General features: G+C 45.5%; 1 protein-coding gene across 1 annotated transcript in view; it reads right to left on the bottom strand.

The window, feature by feature from the left end:
* GRIP2 (glutamate receptor interacting protein 2) overlaps positions 1–13,779 on the bottom strand; it is a 601,447-nt gene that overhangs the window by 52,200 nt on the left and 535,468 nt on the right. The window contains exons 13-14 of the mRNA XM_038772646.1: positions 7,934–8,079; positions 4,424–4,504 (exon numbers count right to left, since the gene is read on the bottom strand). Coding sequence (XP_038628574.1) covers positions 4,424–4,504; positions 7,934–8,079 — 227 coding nt within the window. The remainder of the gene's footprint in view (positions 1–4,423; positions 4,505–7,933; positions 8,080–13,779) is intronic.

Here is a 13,779-nt window from a genome sequence, read left to right as displayed (position 1 = left end):
TTGTTCTCTGTCTCCCCCTTCTAGACTGTGAGCCCGCTATTGGGTAGGGACTGTCTCTATGTGTTGCTGACTTGTACTTCCCAAGCGCTTAGTACAGTGCTCTGCACACAGTAAGCACTCAATAAATACAATTGATTGATTGATTGATTGGATTGAATATGTGGGTTGAATGAGAGAGAGGAGTCAAGAATAAGCCAAGGTTATGGGCCTCTGAGACAGGAAGGATGGTGCTGCTGTCTACAGTGATGGGAAAGTAAAGGGCAGGGCAGAGTTTGGGTGGGAAGATAAGGAGTTCTATTTTTGACATATTAAGATTGAGGTAATGGCAGGACATCCAAGTAGAGATGTCTTGAAGGCAAAAGAAAATGTGAAACTGCAAAGAGGAAGAGAGATCAGGGTTGAAGATGTAGATTTGGAAATCATCTGCATAGAGGCAGTAGTAGAAGCCATGTGAGTGAATGAGTTCTCCATGGTGTAGATAGAGAATAGAAGGGAACCCCAAACTGAACCTTGAGAGGCTACCACAGTTAGGGGGAGGGAGGCAGAGGAGGAGCCCATGAAAGAGAATGAGAATGAGCTGCCAGAGAGATGGGAGGAGAACCAGCAGAGGACAATGTCAGTGAAGCCAAGTTTGGATAATGTTTTCAGTAGAAGGGTGTGGTCGACAGTGTGGAAGGCAGCTGAAAGGTGGAGGAAGATTAGGATGGAGTAGGATACTATGGGTGTCACTGTCTATAGATATGAAATTCAGTCAATCACTCAGTTGTATTTATGGAGCACTTACTGTGTGCAGAGCACTATACTAAGTGCTTGGGAGAGTACAGTGTATCAGTATAACAGAGTTGGTAGACACGTACCCTGCCCACAACAATTCAATAACGTAATTCTTGGAGACTATAGGAAAACAAGACAGAATTACTGTTCTGCATGCCCTACTGAAAGCATCAAGAAAAAACTCTGAGAATGATCAATGCCAGTATTTACTTTTTATAAATTGCTTTTCAAGCACTCACCCTTGTCCTACTGGGATTTGGGGGATCTTTGTTTTTGCAATATGATGGATGAAGAGACTCAAAAGAGATGTCCATTAGTGGTGTTTTAATAGAATGTGAAACAACTCGTAATGGGAAATTATTGTCCTCAGAGGAATATGAGCATAAAAGGCATACGCACCAATGGTTCCACTGATTAGAAATGCTTTTCTTTATTGACTGAGAAGAGGAGTATTTTGCTCAAATGTAATTAAATAAATGGTAATAATACTGTAAAAACCCATCCGTAAATAAACCACCTCTTAAGGGAGAACAGGAGCAACATGAAATGAAGTGAAGTGAAACTGGTCCACTCCAAGCAGATCAAAAACACACCTTCGTGCTCTCCTGGAGTGGGGGTGGGGGTGGGGGGGAGGGAGGTCCCATCTCTTTCCATTCCTGCCTGGCCTCTGCTGCCGCCCAATGTTAGCGACAAGTGGGAGAAAGGAGGTATGAACAGCAAAAATCAATCCCGACCTCCAGGGCTAGCATTTACTGTGATTCTGCTGCCACAGATTTCCCACTTGTAAAATTATGGTCAACAATGCATGCCTCTTACCTGGTAAAGAGGAATTGATCAGAAGGAATTAGGCAATATCACATAAGCTACTTCTAGGTATTCATCCAAGTGAATGAGTTCATAACTTTACTGTACAAGAAGTATCCAGGCAGCAGATATTGTGTCTGTCTGACTTGTTTTGTCGTATTTATTCCCAAGCTACCCAAATATATGTGCTTACTAATACTTTTCATGGTGAGGATATTTTAGTTCCCCTTTTTATTCTTTGCTCCCAACCCCTGAACACACCTATCACAAGTAGCCCTTGGCTAAGTCATTTCACACAGTCTTGGCAGGAAGAGAAAAATCTCCTTCTGATGAACCACCACATTCCCCAGGCTTTAAGAGAATGTATTAACTTTCTCACAGGTGGGTACTGAATCTGGGTTAAAACAAGAATAATAATTTAATATATTTTCTGATCTCTGGAGTAGAGGCAGTATCAAAGTTGGGGAGAAGATGGGTGCAGTGCTCTGCACACAGTATGCACTCAAAAACACCATTGGTTCATTGATACAGAGTGGTTAAAATTGGATATGAAAGGGAAGGGAGTTCCAGGCAGTGGGGAAAGGTCAGCGGTGGGGAAGGTGAGAATGAGGCAGGATTGAGTAGGTGGGTTAGCTTGAGGGAAGTGAAGAGTGTGAGCTGAAGTGTAGTGGTAAATTGGGCTAGGATTCAGGTTTGTCCTGTATGAAATCAAACCTACAATGGACAACGCTACTGAATGAGCCAGTTCCTGATGAGAACTGTACTAAGCACTCAGCAGAATTCAATACAATAGAGGAGCATGTGGCCCAGTGGCAGGAGAGTTTGTATATGCTGATGAAGCTTAGAGCTATGCCGTACAGGGCGACCCATAATGGAAAGTTCTAAGCCGAAACATCAAAGTCAATTTGCTTGTGCTGGGCAGCAGCGGCATCAACATGTTCAAGACTGAGCTCCTTATCTTCCCTCCCAAAACCTGTCCTCTCCCTGACTTTCCCATCACTGTGGACGGCACTACCATCCTTCCTGTCTCACAAGTCTGCAACCTTGGTGTCATCCTTGACTCCGCTCTCTCATTCACCCCACATATCCAATCCATGACCAAAACCTGCCAGTCTCACCTTCATAACATCTCCAAGATCCGCCATTTCCTCTCCATCCAAACTGCTACCTTGTTAATACAAACACTCATCATACCCTGACTGGATTACTGCATCAGCATCCTTTCTGATCTCCCAACCTCCTGCCTCTCTCCACTTCTGTCTATGCTTCACTCTGCTGCCCAGATTATTTTTCTACAGAAATGCTCTGGGCATGGCACCCCCCATCCTCAAAAATCTCCAGTGGTTGCCTATCAACCTTCGAATCAAGCAAAAACTCCTCACTATTGGCTTCAAAGCTCTCCATCATCTTGCCCTTTCTTACCTTGTCTACCTTTTCTCCTTCTACAGCCCAACCCGCACACTCCCCTCCTCTGCCACTAACCTCCTCACTGTGCCTTGTTCTCACCTATCCTGCTGTCGACCCCTGGCCCATGTCCTACCTCTGGCCTGGAATGCCCTCCCTCCTCATATGCACCAAACTAGCTCACTTCCCCCTTTCAAAGCCCTACTGAAAGCTCACCTCCTCCAGGAGGCCTTCCCAGACTGAGCCTCCCTTTTTCCTCTGGTCCTCCTCCCCTCCCCATCGCCCCTACTTCTTCCCTCTGCTCTACCCCCCTCCCCACCCCACAGCACTTGTGTACATAGGTACATATTTATTGTTCTATTTATTTTATTAATGATGTGAATAGATCTAAAATTCTATTTATTTATTTTGATGTTACTGACGCCTGTCCACTTGCTTTGCTTTGTTTTGTTGTCTGTCTCCCCCCTTCTAGAATGTGAACCCATTGGGTAGGGATTGTCTCTGCTGCCGAATTGTGCTTTCCAAGCACTTAGTACAGTGCTCTGCACACAGTAAGCACTCAATAAATACGATTGAATGAATGAATGAAAGTGATTACAATGTTGATCAAAGACAATAGCAGAGACTCAGGTTTTTACTGCACAGAAGAAGGCAATGGTAAACCACTTCTGTACCTTTACCGAGAAAACTCTATAGATACACATACCAGAATGACCTTATGACAGAAGATGGGACATTCTGAAGTGGGTGTGTCATTGGAGTCACTATGGGTCAGAAACAAATCGACGGCATTTGAAGAAGAAGTGACCCAGTGGAGAGAACACAGGCCAGGAAGTCAGAGGACCTGGGTTCTAATCCCAACTCTGCCACTTGCTTGCTGCATGACCTTGGGTAAGTCATTTACTTTCTCTGTGCCTCAGATGTGCCTCATCTGTAAAATGGGGATTCAATACCTGTTCTCCCACTTAGACTGTGAGTCCCAAGTTAGACAGGGACTGTGTCCTTCCTTATTATCTTGTTCTTACCCCATTTATAGTAGTGCTTAACCAATACCACTATTATTACTATTAGACATGACTACGGACAATCAATCAAGATGTTTTGTTTAAAAAACTTCCCTCAGTACCTCAGAACACTACAGCTGGAAACATATTTGGCAAGATGGAAACTGATAAGACACTAACACTCTTGCTGGTTCATTTCCTCCCCCAAATATTTGCTGGTTGTGTGCAGACCTGTCCTGAGACTCAGAAGGAATACATGACCAAAACCCCAAATCACCTATCAAGTAACAAAATGGAGCAGATCCAGAGACTCTCATTCCTGAGTTTAGTTTATGCTCTTCCTGGCTCCGCAATTAAGAGCTGAGGGGTCAGTGTCCCAACTATTGTTGCAGCTTGCTAAAGCCCATTTCTTTGGAAGCCAATCAAGAGATACTCACAGCTTATAGTTATTCCTAGTTCCACTCCTCTCTTCTTGGGTAGCTTCACGTGGAAGGTCCCACTGCTTGGTATAACAGATTCTAGGAAACCAAAGCACAGACACACACAGAGAAGGAGGGGTGGAGATCTGGGATTCAGCTACTTTCTTGAGCCAAAGGGGAATCTGAAATGGAACTACCATTAGGGCACCTGGGTTCTCGCCCCTAGGCTCTCAGCCACTGGGGGCATCACTGGCAGGAGGGGTGCAGGTACTGTGCCAGTCTTTGGTCCCACTTCATCACCATAGCAGCAGCAGTGGCAGGAATTAATGCCACTGCAGGAGAAAATTATAACAACCCATCTCCAACTCTGACATCAGATATCTTAGGCCAACAGAGAAATGAATGAAGGTCAGGCATTGTCAAGGCACACCAAAGCTGTGAATGGTGTCCAGGTACCCTTCCCTGTTCCTGGGCACTCTACAACACCATACCCTGTTAATCTATCACCTCATCCCCAGCAATACCAGGGGGTCAGGGAGGCAAAAGGAATCAGGTGTTGGGAGGGGCGGAGGGGAGATCTGGACCCAATTCCCCCACCCAACTACTGAGGCAAGATATAGGGTCAGGATGGTCAGGGAATGTCAGGATCTGGGGGCAAGGAATGGGACCCATGCCTGGATGTTGCCCAACTAAATTCTCCACTACTGGGAGGAGAGGGAGGAAATGGAGTCTAGAAGAAGAGGGGATCGAGAGACCCCAAGTTTTAGCTCTCCCAACTTCATTCCCTCCCCTGGATCCTGGTGTTCTCACAACATCCCTGTTCCCATTCCTTTTTCCGGTGCCTGAAGGAGGCAACAGGTCTGTTTTTTCCCCTGGTACTGTTAGATTCCATTCCTCCTCTCGCCCCCTGGATTGTTGGGTGTGGAGAAAGGGAATGGGGTCCTGGCAGCAGGCTGGGAAGTGGGAAAGAAGTCTGAGTGCCTTTCCCAGAGACCCATAGTTGATGTACCTCATTCCCACTGCCCCTGAGCTCCCTGCCCCCTTTCCTGCTTCTTGCCCTGGAGTTGGGATTGCCAGAGAGAAGGCGGGAAGCGGGCTGAGGATGGTAGGGAGTTGGAACCCGAAGCGACCCCAGGGTTGGGAACTACCTAGGTCCATGGCTTCCAGTCCTCCTTCCTCACACTCCATTTCTCTTCTTCCCCTGAGCAGGAAATGGAGAGCAGGAATAGGGAGCCAGGAACGAGGGTTATGGCTCAGATGCTTGGCTACTGGCTACCCCCTCACCCAGATCTTCAAAGCCTCTTTCAGTTGACCACAGAGCAACTAGAATGAGTGAGGCAAATGGCTGCTTGGCATCCCCACTGGTCCCTCAGTGAATTTTGCCCACTGCCACACACTAATCTAGGAAGCCATCCCCATTCACCTTGCCCTCTGCCAGCAATTCTGGGGTTGGTGGGATGCAAAGGGAGACACAAAATAGAAAGGGAAGAATCCTAGTTATCTTGTGCCCTAGGGCACCCAGACTGCTAGTTCCCCTATTTCAAGGACTGCAAATCTGTGTCTACACAAGGAAGAGTTCTGTCCTTGTGGAAAATGTTGGAGGTTGAGAGGGAGGGGAGGGAGGGGATGAGGCATGGGGCGTGGCGGTCCTAGGCTGCCATGCTTTTCTTTTGCAGATTTCGGTGCCATTTCCCCTATGTGGCAGATTCAGACACTTTTGGCAATTTGAAAACTACCATGAAAAGTAAGCAAGTGCTTGTGCCAGTGCAGCTGTCCCTTAAGAGGAAATAAAGCCATTTTCATTTCCAAAGCCCAAACTTTCCCTGCTGTGCACAGCACTATTTTCAGCATCCTCTGAAAGAGCACTGACCTCAGCCAATGAGCTTTCAGAAGTAATGGAGGCTGTAAAATTAAAAACGAATACAGGTCAGAACCAGAGTTAGAAGGATTTGTGAGCTGTACGAATTGAGAATTTACTTTAAAGTTCTGGCCGCTCTTTCCCTACAGTGATGCTATCAGCAGCGGGGCTTCTAGATGAGTGAATCACTACAGCCACATTGCCATACCTTCTTCCTGCCCTGCCAACAGAGCCAGCCACGTCTGGTTTGAGGGCTAGGCAACTTAGTTCATTGAAACACAACTCTCTTCTATAGGGGAAGTTCCGCCTCTTCCTTTACACCCCGTACCCGAAGCCTCAGTTTCAGAGGATGGTCCTCTTTTTCCCCTACATATTGGAGGAGGATAGATAATATAGCTTTCATTATACCTTTACACATCATTCTTTGTGCAAGGATTTCAAAGCGTTTTGCAAAATGCCTAAAATGGTTGAACAGCTCTCTCTTGCCCTGATCCACACAGAGGCTAGATCAAATCCACATTGATCTGGCAATGCCTTCTTGTGAAATTCTAATACATTTCACCCTATTAGCCTCTTGCCTGTTTTGTCTACTCTACTCTTGCCTCACCACCACTCCAGAATGCATCCTTAATCTGAAATTATCCCATTTTCTTTCAGAAACAATGAAAGATGAAGGATCTCAGTAAGTTGAAAGAACTGGTGTAAGATGGTGAAAATCCAGGTTTTTTGTTTGTTTGTTTGGTTGTTTGGTTGGTTTTTGTTCTTTGTTTTCAGTGCCACTAAGACCTTAGGTAGGCAAGGATGGTGGTAGAAAATGAGTCAATGTCACTACATGTAACGGACGTAAAAATCCATCTGACGGGTTGGAGTTCAGCCTAGGGCCATCCATGCTGTGATTTAAGTATAAAGGAAATTGAACAGAGGGTGTTTGAAAATGACCACTATTCATGGCCCTCAAAGGGATATGTGTCTCGACTTCACATGTAAACAATTGTCTTGGACTCTAGCTAAATTCAAAGGAGGAGATTTGCAACAAATAAGGTCTTGAGAACAACTTCCAAGCCTCATCGAAAATAGCCACGGGTGGTGGTGGAAATTCCTATGCGTCTCTTAAATAAAAGCCTGCAATCTGAATACTGCTGGTTTACTGGCTTGTCCCTTTCCTACCACCTTCTCCAGTATATCCACATCCTAGAAATCCCCACTGTCATCACCTTTTCTCATTTCCTCCTCATTATTTCCTCCTCATTACCTCCTTGGTGGGCTCGCCTCCTCTAGGTCTTCACTGGCCACTTGTTTAAGCGACAGTTTGACTACATGCAGCCCCCGGGGTGTTTGGAAGTTCAGCAGCAACCTCTGCACACCACACCTTCAGACCTGCCCCGGACCCTATGGCTGAATCTTCTAGGACTTAAATATAGCCCACCTGCCACCTTGCCTTCCAAGACTAATTTTAGACCCAAGAGATTCAGAAGTAGGACTGGGCTGCCCAATATTTTAATTGGATGGTCAAACCTTGGCTAATATAATAGCAAATCATGCCTCTACCTGGAGGCCACTTTTGCCTTGAACAGTATTGTGCTGGCTGGGAAGTTGACCAATAGAAATGAAGATCAGCCCTCTTCTTATGTTGGAGGTGAAAGAAAAAGAGAGGAGCACAGAATCTTTACCTGCCACGTCAAATTCTACCTCCAGTACGATTTTGTTAGAGAGAGCTGCATCGCGCAGCAACTGGTTGGCTTCCTCCAGGGTTCCATCTTCAGTGGCGATGCTGTTGATGGAAAGCACTCGGTCTCCGACCTGCAGCAGTCCACATCTGAAATTCCCATCGGAAGGAAAAAAGATGGGGCGGAGGGAAAGCAAAGGAGGCCATGAACTTCTCCGCCCAACAGTTAAGTCACAGTATTCTGAAAATGCCCAGTAGATAAATGGGCAGATTACAGATAAGTGATTTACAGCCCTGAGACATTGAGGCTGGCTGGGTCAGAGAAGACAGAGAGGAAACATTACATGGATGGGTCCTCTGGATAGATTATTAGTTGAGTCAATTCCTGTCATCAAGAAAGAGATTTCCTCAAAGACAGATACTGAAATCTCTCTAGAAAACATCTGAACAGCTCTGGAGGATTGGAGAAATTGAGAATTTTCCTTCTCCAGTCTGATTGGCTTGGTTCCATTTTGTTTCCCAAGCCAGAGCCTAGGCTTGCCAGAACAGAACTCTGACGGATGGCTATTAAACGGACAAGTCTCTGATTAATGCATTGCTAATATCAAAGCTCCAATTGAATGAAAAGGCTTTTACAAATTGGATAACAGTTTATCCATAGGTATTCCATTTCTTGAAGCCAACTGAGCATTGCTACTTTCATTGCCCTGCCAGTCTCATATTGCCTATTGGAAAATGCCTTCCAAGTGGGCCTGCAGCCAGCAGTTTTCCAAAAGAAATCTGTTTGCAATATAACGCCAGGAAAACAAAACCACCAAATACATCTATTGCAAAATTGTGGCCACATAAAAGTCAATAGCTGCGTCTGCAGGAGTAAACCTAAAAGTGGGATGTAAAAATATTGCAACATCCACCTATGTCTTAACATAAGTAACAATATACCCATGAGCCAGCAAACATTAAGGGGACTTGACACCACATTAACAACTCAGCAAACAAAGACTGAAAAGTATTAGGCTGAGGTAGTGCAGACAGGGTATTCATTCTATGAGATTGCATCTTGATTGGCTGGGTTAGTCCTCCTGTTTGACAACCTCTGATCAGGAGTGTAGATATACACTACCCTTCCTATCCTGTCACTTACTAGCCTGTCCAGACTCAGGAGGCAACCGTGAAGAAGCCCAGGGTGGCAACAGGGTAGTGGTTAAGTCTGATGCTTTACAATGGAAGAAGAATTCATCTCTTCATTCACATCTGTGTGTTTGTCCCATGTCTCTCTTTTTCTGTAAAGCATCAGATGGGTCACCCCTCTCTTTACCTTACTCCCCTTGTTTTCTGTCACTGACATCCTACCTCCCCCTTTTCCCGATTCACACTTTTTTTCACAGTAATTTAAGCAGGAAGCAGGGGATGTTTCTGCTTCAGTGAAACTAGGAGAGACCCTCATTAAAACAGAAAGAAACAGAGGCAGAACACAGAGGGGAAGTGAGATAGAGACGGAGACACCCAGGGCAAAGGCTAAAAGAGAAGGTTTTTTTTCTCCAATACTTTCTGCTCTCCTCTCCCACTGTTTGTGCAGAACAAGGAAGGGAAGGGAAGCCAGGCAGGGAGAGGGAGAGAAGAGGCCTCTGCTGCTTGTGTTGGGTGTGATGGTTTAGATCCCTTTGTACTGTACTTTCTCAAGTGTTTAGAACAGTGCTCTGCAACCAGAAGGCACTCGATATATACCATTGATGGACTGATGGATTGATTTTTAAATGAGTCTTCAACTGAGTGCCCCAACTGACCTTAAAGTACACCTTTGTCTTGGCTTTAGAGTGGTTACAGCTCCATCCAACTTGTAATAAGCACAGTGCAGAACGAATGGCCCTCAGAAGACCTGATGTAAAGGTGGGACAATCCACATTTTCTCTTAGCTCTCTTCCCTTCTCTCCAGCCAATTCATACCAATTAACATGTGAATTATGGCATAAATCAATCTATCCTAACCATTTCCAATTCACTCTTCACCTTGAGATTTCTAAATTAGATTCTAACCTGGAAAGTAGTCCTCAGGCCAGATCACTGATTGACTGCTCAGCTGCCTCTAAACCTACCCTTTGTGAGCCCCATCGAGGAGTACGTTCCTTTTCTTCCCCTCAACTAAAGAAGTGCACAGGGTCATGCCAAGCACCTAGACATCTAAGACAGAAAAAGACCTAACCTTATCTCAAGCCACTTAGTTACCCCTTGTCTAGTTTCAGTTCAGACCTGCTCTCTTTTTAGACCAACTGGACAAGACATCAGAAGACGGAGTTTCAAAATATTGCAGGTGCTCCAGCTTCCACCACTAGTAATTGTGGTACTCGTTGAGTGCTGACTACGTGCCAAGCACCTCGGTGTATATGAGATAATCAAGCTGGGAGATTCCAGTCCAAGGAGGAGGGAGAACAGGTATTGCATCCACCTTTTACAGATGAGGAAGTTGAGGCATACAGAAGTGAGTGACAGCTGACAAGAGGCAGAGCTGGGATGAGAACCCAGGCCTTCTGACTCCTAGACTCATGCCCTTTCCACTAGGCCATGTTGCTTCTCAACAGTCTCACGTCATGCAGAGGTCTTTCCCACCATTCAATAAGATTGTTTATTGTTGTGGCTCTGATGCTGAACTGATGAAATCATTTTTCCATGAGGAGATGGGTCTACTTTCTAATCAATGGTATTTAATGAATGCTTATCTTTGTAATGACCTTTGTTAAGTGCTTACTATGTGCCAGACACTGTACTAAGCGCTGGGGTAGACACAGATTGGACACAGTCCCTGTCCCACAGAGGGTTCACAGTCTTAATCCTCATATTATAGATGTAGTAACTGAGGCACAGAGAAGCCAAGTGACTTGTCCAAAGTCACACAGCAGACAAGTGGTGGGGCCAGAACTAGAACCCAAGTCCTCTGAGTCCCAAGTCCATGCACTTTCCACTAGGCCACGCTGTTTCCACACTGTATGTGGAGTACTGTATTAAGCACTTGGGAGAATACACTCCAACAGGGATGGTAAACACATTCCCTGCCCACAACGAGCTTACAGTCTAGAAGACTTTATTTATAAGTTAGATAAGTACCAGGAAGATCAGGAAGCTGTTAATAAACCCAGGAGTCACTCCAAACATCATTCTAGGATCTAATGAAAGGATGTCCTGGCCATAATCTTACTGATGGACCCACTGAGCCGCACCACCTCAGCCTAACAAGACATGAATTTGGCCCTTCAGAATAAATCTTTCAACTCAGTCTTTTTGAGCCTTTACCCTCCTTTTCCCTTAGGAGAGTGATATAGGTCGTGAGGCATGACATAATCTCCTTTGAGTAACCTTAACCTGCTCTCATTAGCCAGAAGGTTGCTGGGGTGGAGAGAGGGAAGTGGGCCAGGGAAAAAACTGTGCTGAAGCTTTCCAAAACTGTTCAACCAATCCCTGGAAGAGGGCAGTGCTTGATGTGAAAAGCATCGGTCACCAAGGTCATTTGAATCCAACACTCAGTGAATAGCAAATTAATCTTCACAAAAAGAATGGACTCAGGCTATTCCCCCAAATTATTTGAGGCATCAGTAAATTAGCTCTCTAAACACTTCCTGGTGCCAGGTGCTGGTCTAAAATAGAAGGTCCCTGAAGGAAATGGGAATACACAATCCACACCTCTTAGCATGAACTCTCACTGATCCCTTGCTAGTGGTGTTGAAGCTTTGTCCGTTCCATAAAGATGATGAGTGAACAAAGAGCAGTTTCTGTCTCCTCTGGCAGCTAGTCAACAATGGTGAAATGAGTTTTCAGGGCAGAGCAGTATGATGGAGAAGAGAACCAATTCCCAATTCATAGTCTAGTCGATCTTCTTGCCCTCTTATAATAATAATGATGATGGCATTTATTAAGCGCTTGCTATGTGCAAAGCACTGTTCTAAGCACTGGAGAGGTTACAAGGTGATCAGGCTGTCCCACGGGGGGACTCACAGTCTTAATCCCCATTTTACAGATGAGGTAACTGAGGCCCAGAGAAGTTAAGTGACTTGCCCAAAGTCACACAGCTGACAATGGGTGGAGCCGGAATTTGAACCCCTGACCTCTGACTCCAAAACCCGGGCTCTTCCCACTGAGCCACGCTGCTTCTTTCTCCATCCCAAAGCCACCCTTCCTCCCCATTTTGTTTTTTTTTAAATAAAGCAAAAGGAAAATGGAGCAGGAGAGACCCCTATTTATAAGACAGCTAACATGTAGCAATATTGGCATGCAAGAACATTTACCAAAAGAACAGGCTGTATCAGCCTTGTAGGTAAGATTTCAATAACTCTAAACCTGCAAAAATTGATACTGGTCCATCAGATGTTGACTGGCTTTCTCCAATTCTTTCCAGGATGGTAGAGATGATGGACTGGATGGAAGGGAGCAGCAGTCACCGGAAAATCACAGTGCTAATGCAGTGGGTCATATTTTGAGCTGTCATCCAAATGATTCATTTAGGCTTCTGCTGATAGGTGGTGCTGATTTGAATGGCTGGGATAGATACAGTATGTTAGGGATGGCCTGAGTGCCATGCTGCCCATAAAGCTGAGGGGATAGACTTAGAAGAACCTTACCAGTTCTAGGAGTCAAGCTCAATGTTCTGTGATTTACAGTTCCTTTCAGGTGGGTCCACAAAGATTTTCTATTGGACTGCCCCAGTGGGGGATTCAGAATTCAGTTTGAGGACTTCCTGGCAACTTAGGGGCCAGGGACATGAGTCGTAGCATATTGTGGCCATTGGTCCAGGTTAGAAACAGTCAACTCTTTTTAATCAGAATGACTGTCCAAGACTTTATGGAGAAAAACACACACACACACACACACACACACACACACACACACACACACACACACACACACAGAGTCTTTCTCACTGGCTAACCTGCTTAGCAATTCTCTGTCTTTGCTCCTGTGTGGGTAAGTGAGGCTGGAAAAGTTGGGGAAGGGAGCACGTCTGGAATTAAGGTCAAGTTAAAGCCTCTTTCTCAAAGGGGACTCAGCAGCCTTCAAACACACCTAATTTCATTGAAAAAGAACAGCCCCATTACATTTCTGGATCTGGATTTTAATTCAACAATAGGGCCTGGCAGCATAGCCTCTGTCCCAACAAGTTCCTGCTTGGAGGATTGTTGCTGAGAGAGGCCCAGGAAAATGGCCACCACTTGCAGAGGATAGGCCTCAAAACCACAGACCAATCTACTGTCATTGTGGGCAAAAGAGGCTAATGTAAAGAATGGATGCTTGACACAGAGATACAGAAGTGACGTATGACCTGTCACTTACATGGCTTCTCAGCCAAACACCTATAATGCCTGTCTTTCTACAGCTTACAAAGTAATGATGAAGAGCTAGAGCTTAAAGCTTGTATATCCCCCAGGCAGAAACCCAAGCATTGCCACCAACCAGGAAATTCATCCATCCTCAGGAGAGTTGATCCAGTAGCACTGATCCAGGCTGAGACAGGATCTACAGCAGTTACATGGCATGATTCCTGAGCTCCTTTCCAGACAGAATAATGCAGAGCAAAGGCTCCAGTCCTCTTTCCATGCAAGCAAAAGGGGATATGTTACAATGGAGATGTGGGAGTGGGAGGTTGGTTTCTGAAGCTGGGGCACTACTCAGCGAGAACCGGTTACATCTTGGCTGTCAGGGAAGGGATCTTTCCCAATATAAGGCCTCCCCTCTCCCTACTGTGGATTGTAGTCATCAGCAAAAGTCCTTGGCGAGCACCCACTTATTTCTTCTATGGCAACAGAGCTTCATTTTCCTCACCATTCAGCCACAAACTCTGGCTACCTGAGTCTAGATTTCCAG

The sequence above is a fragment of the Tachyglossus aculeatus genome, chromosome X1 (genome assembly GCF_015852505.1).
Source record: "Tachyglossus aculeatus isolate mTacAcu1 chromosome X1, mTacAcu1.pri, whole genome shotgun sequence".
In the NCBI taxonomy this organism is placed as follows: Eukaryota; Metazoa; Chordata; class Mammalia; order Monotremata; family Tachyglossidae; genus Tachyglossus; species Tachyglossus aculeatus.
The sequence above is the reverse complement of the archived record's forward strand: the minus strand, read 5'-3'. Positions and strand labels throughout refer to the sequence as shown.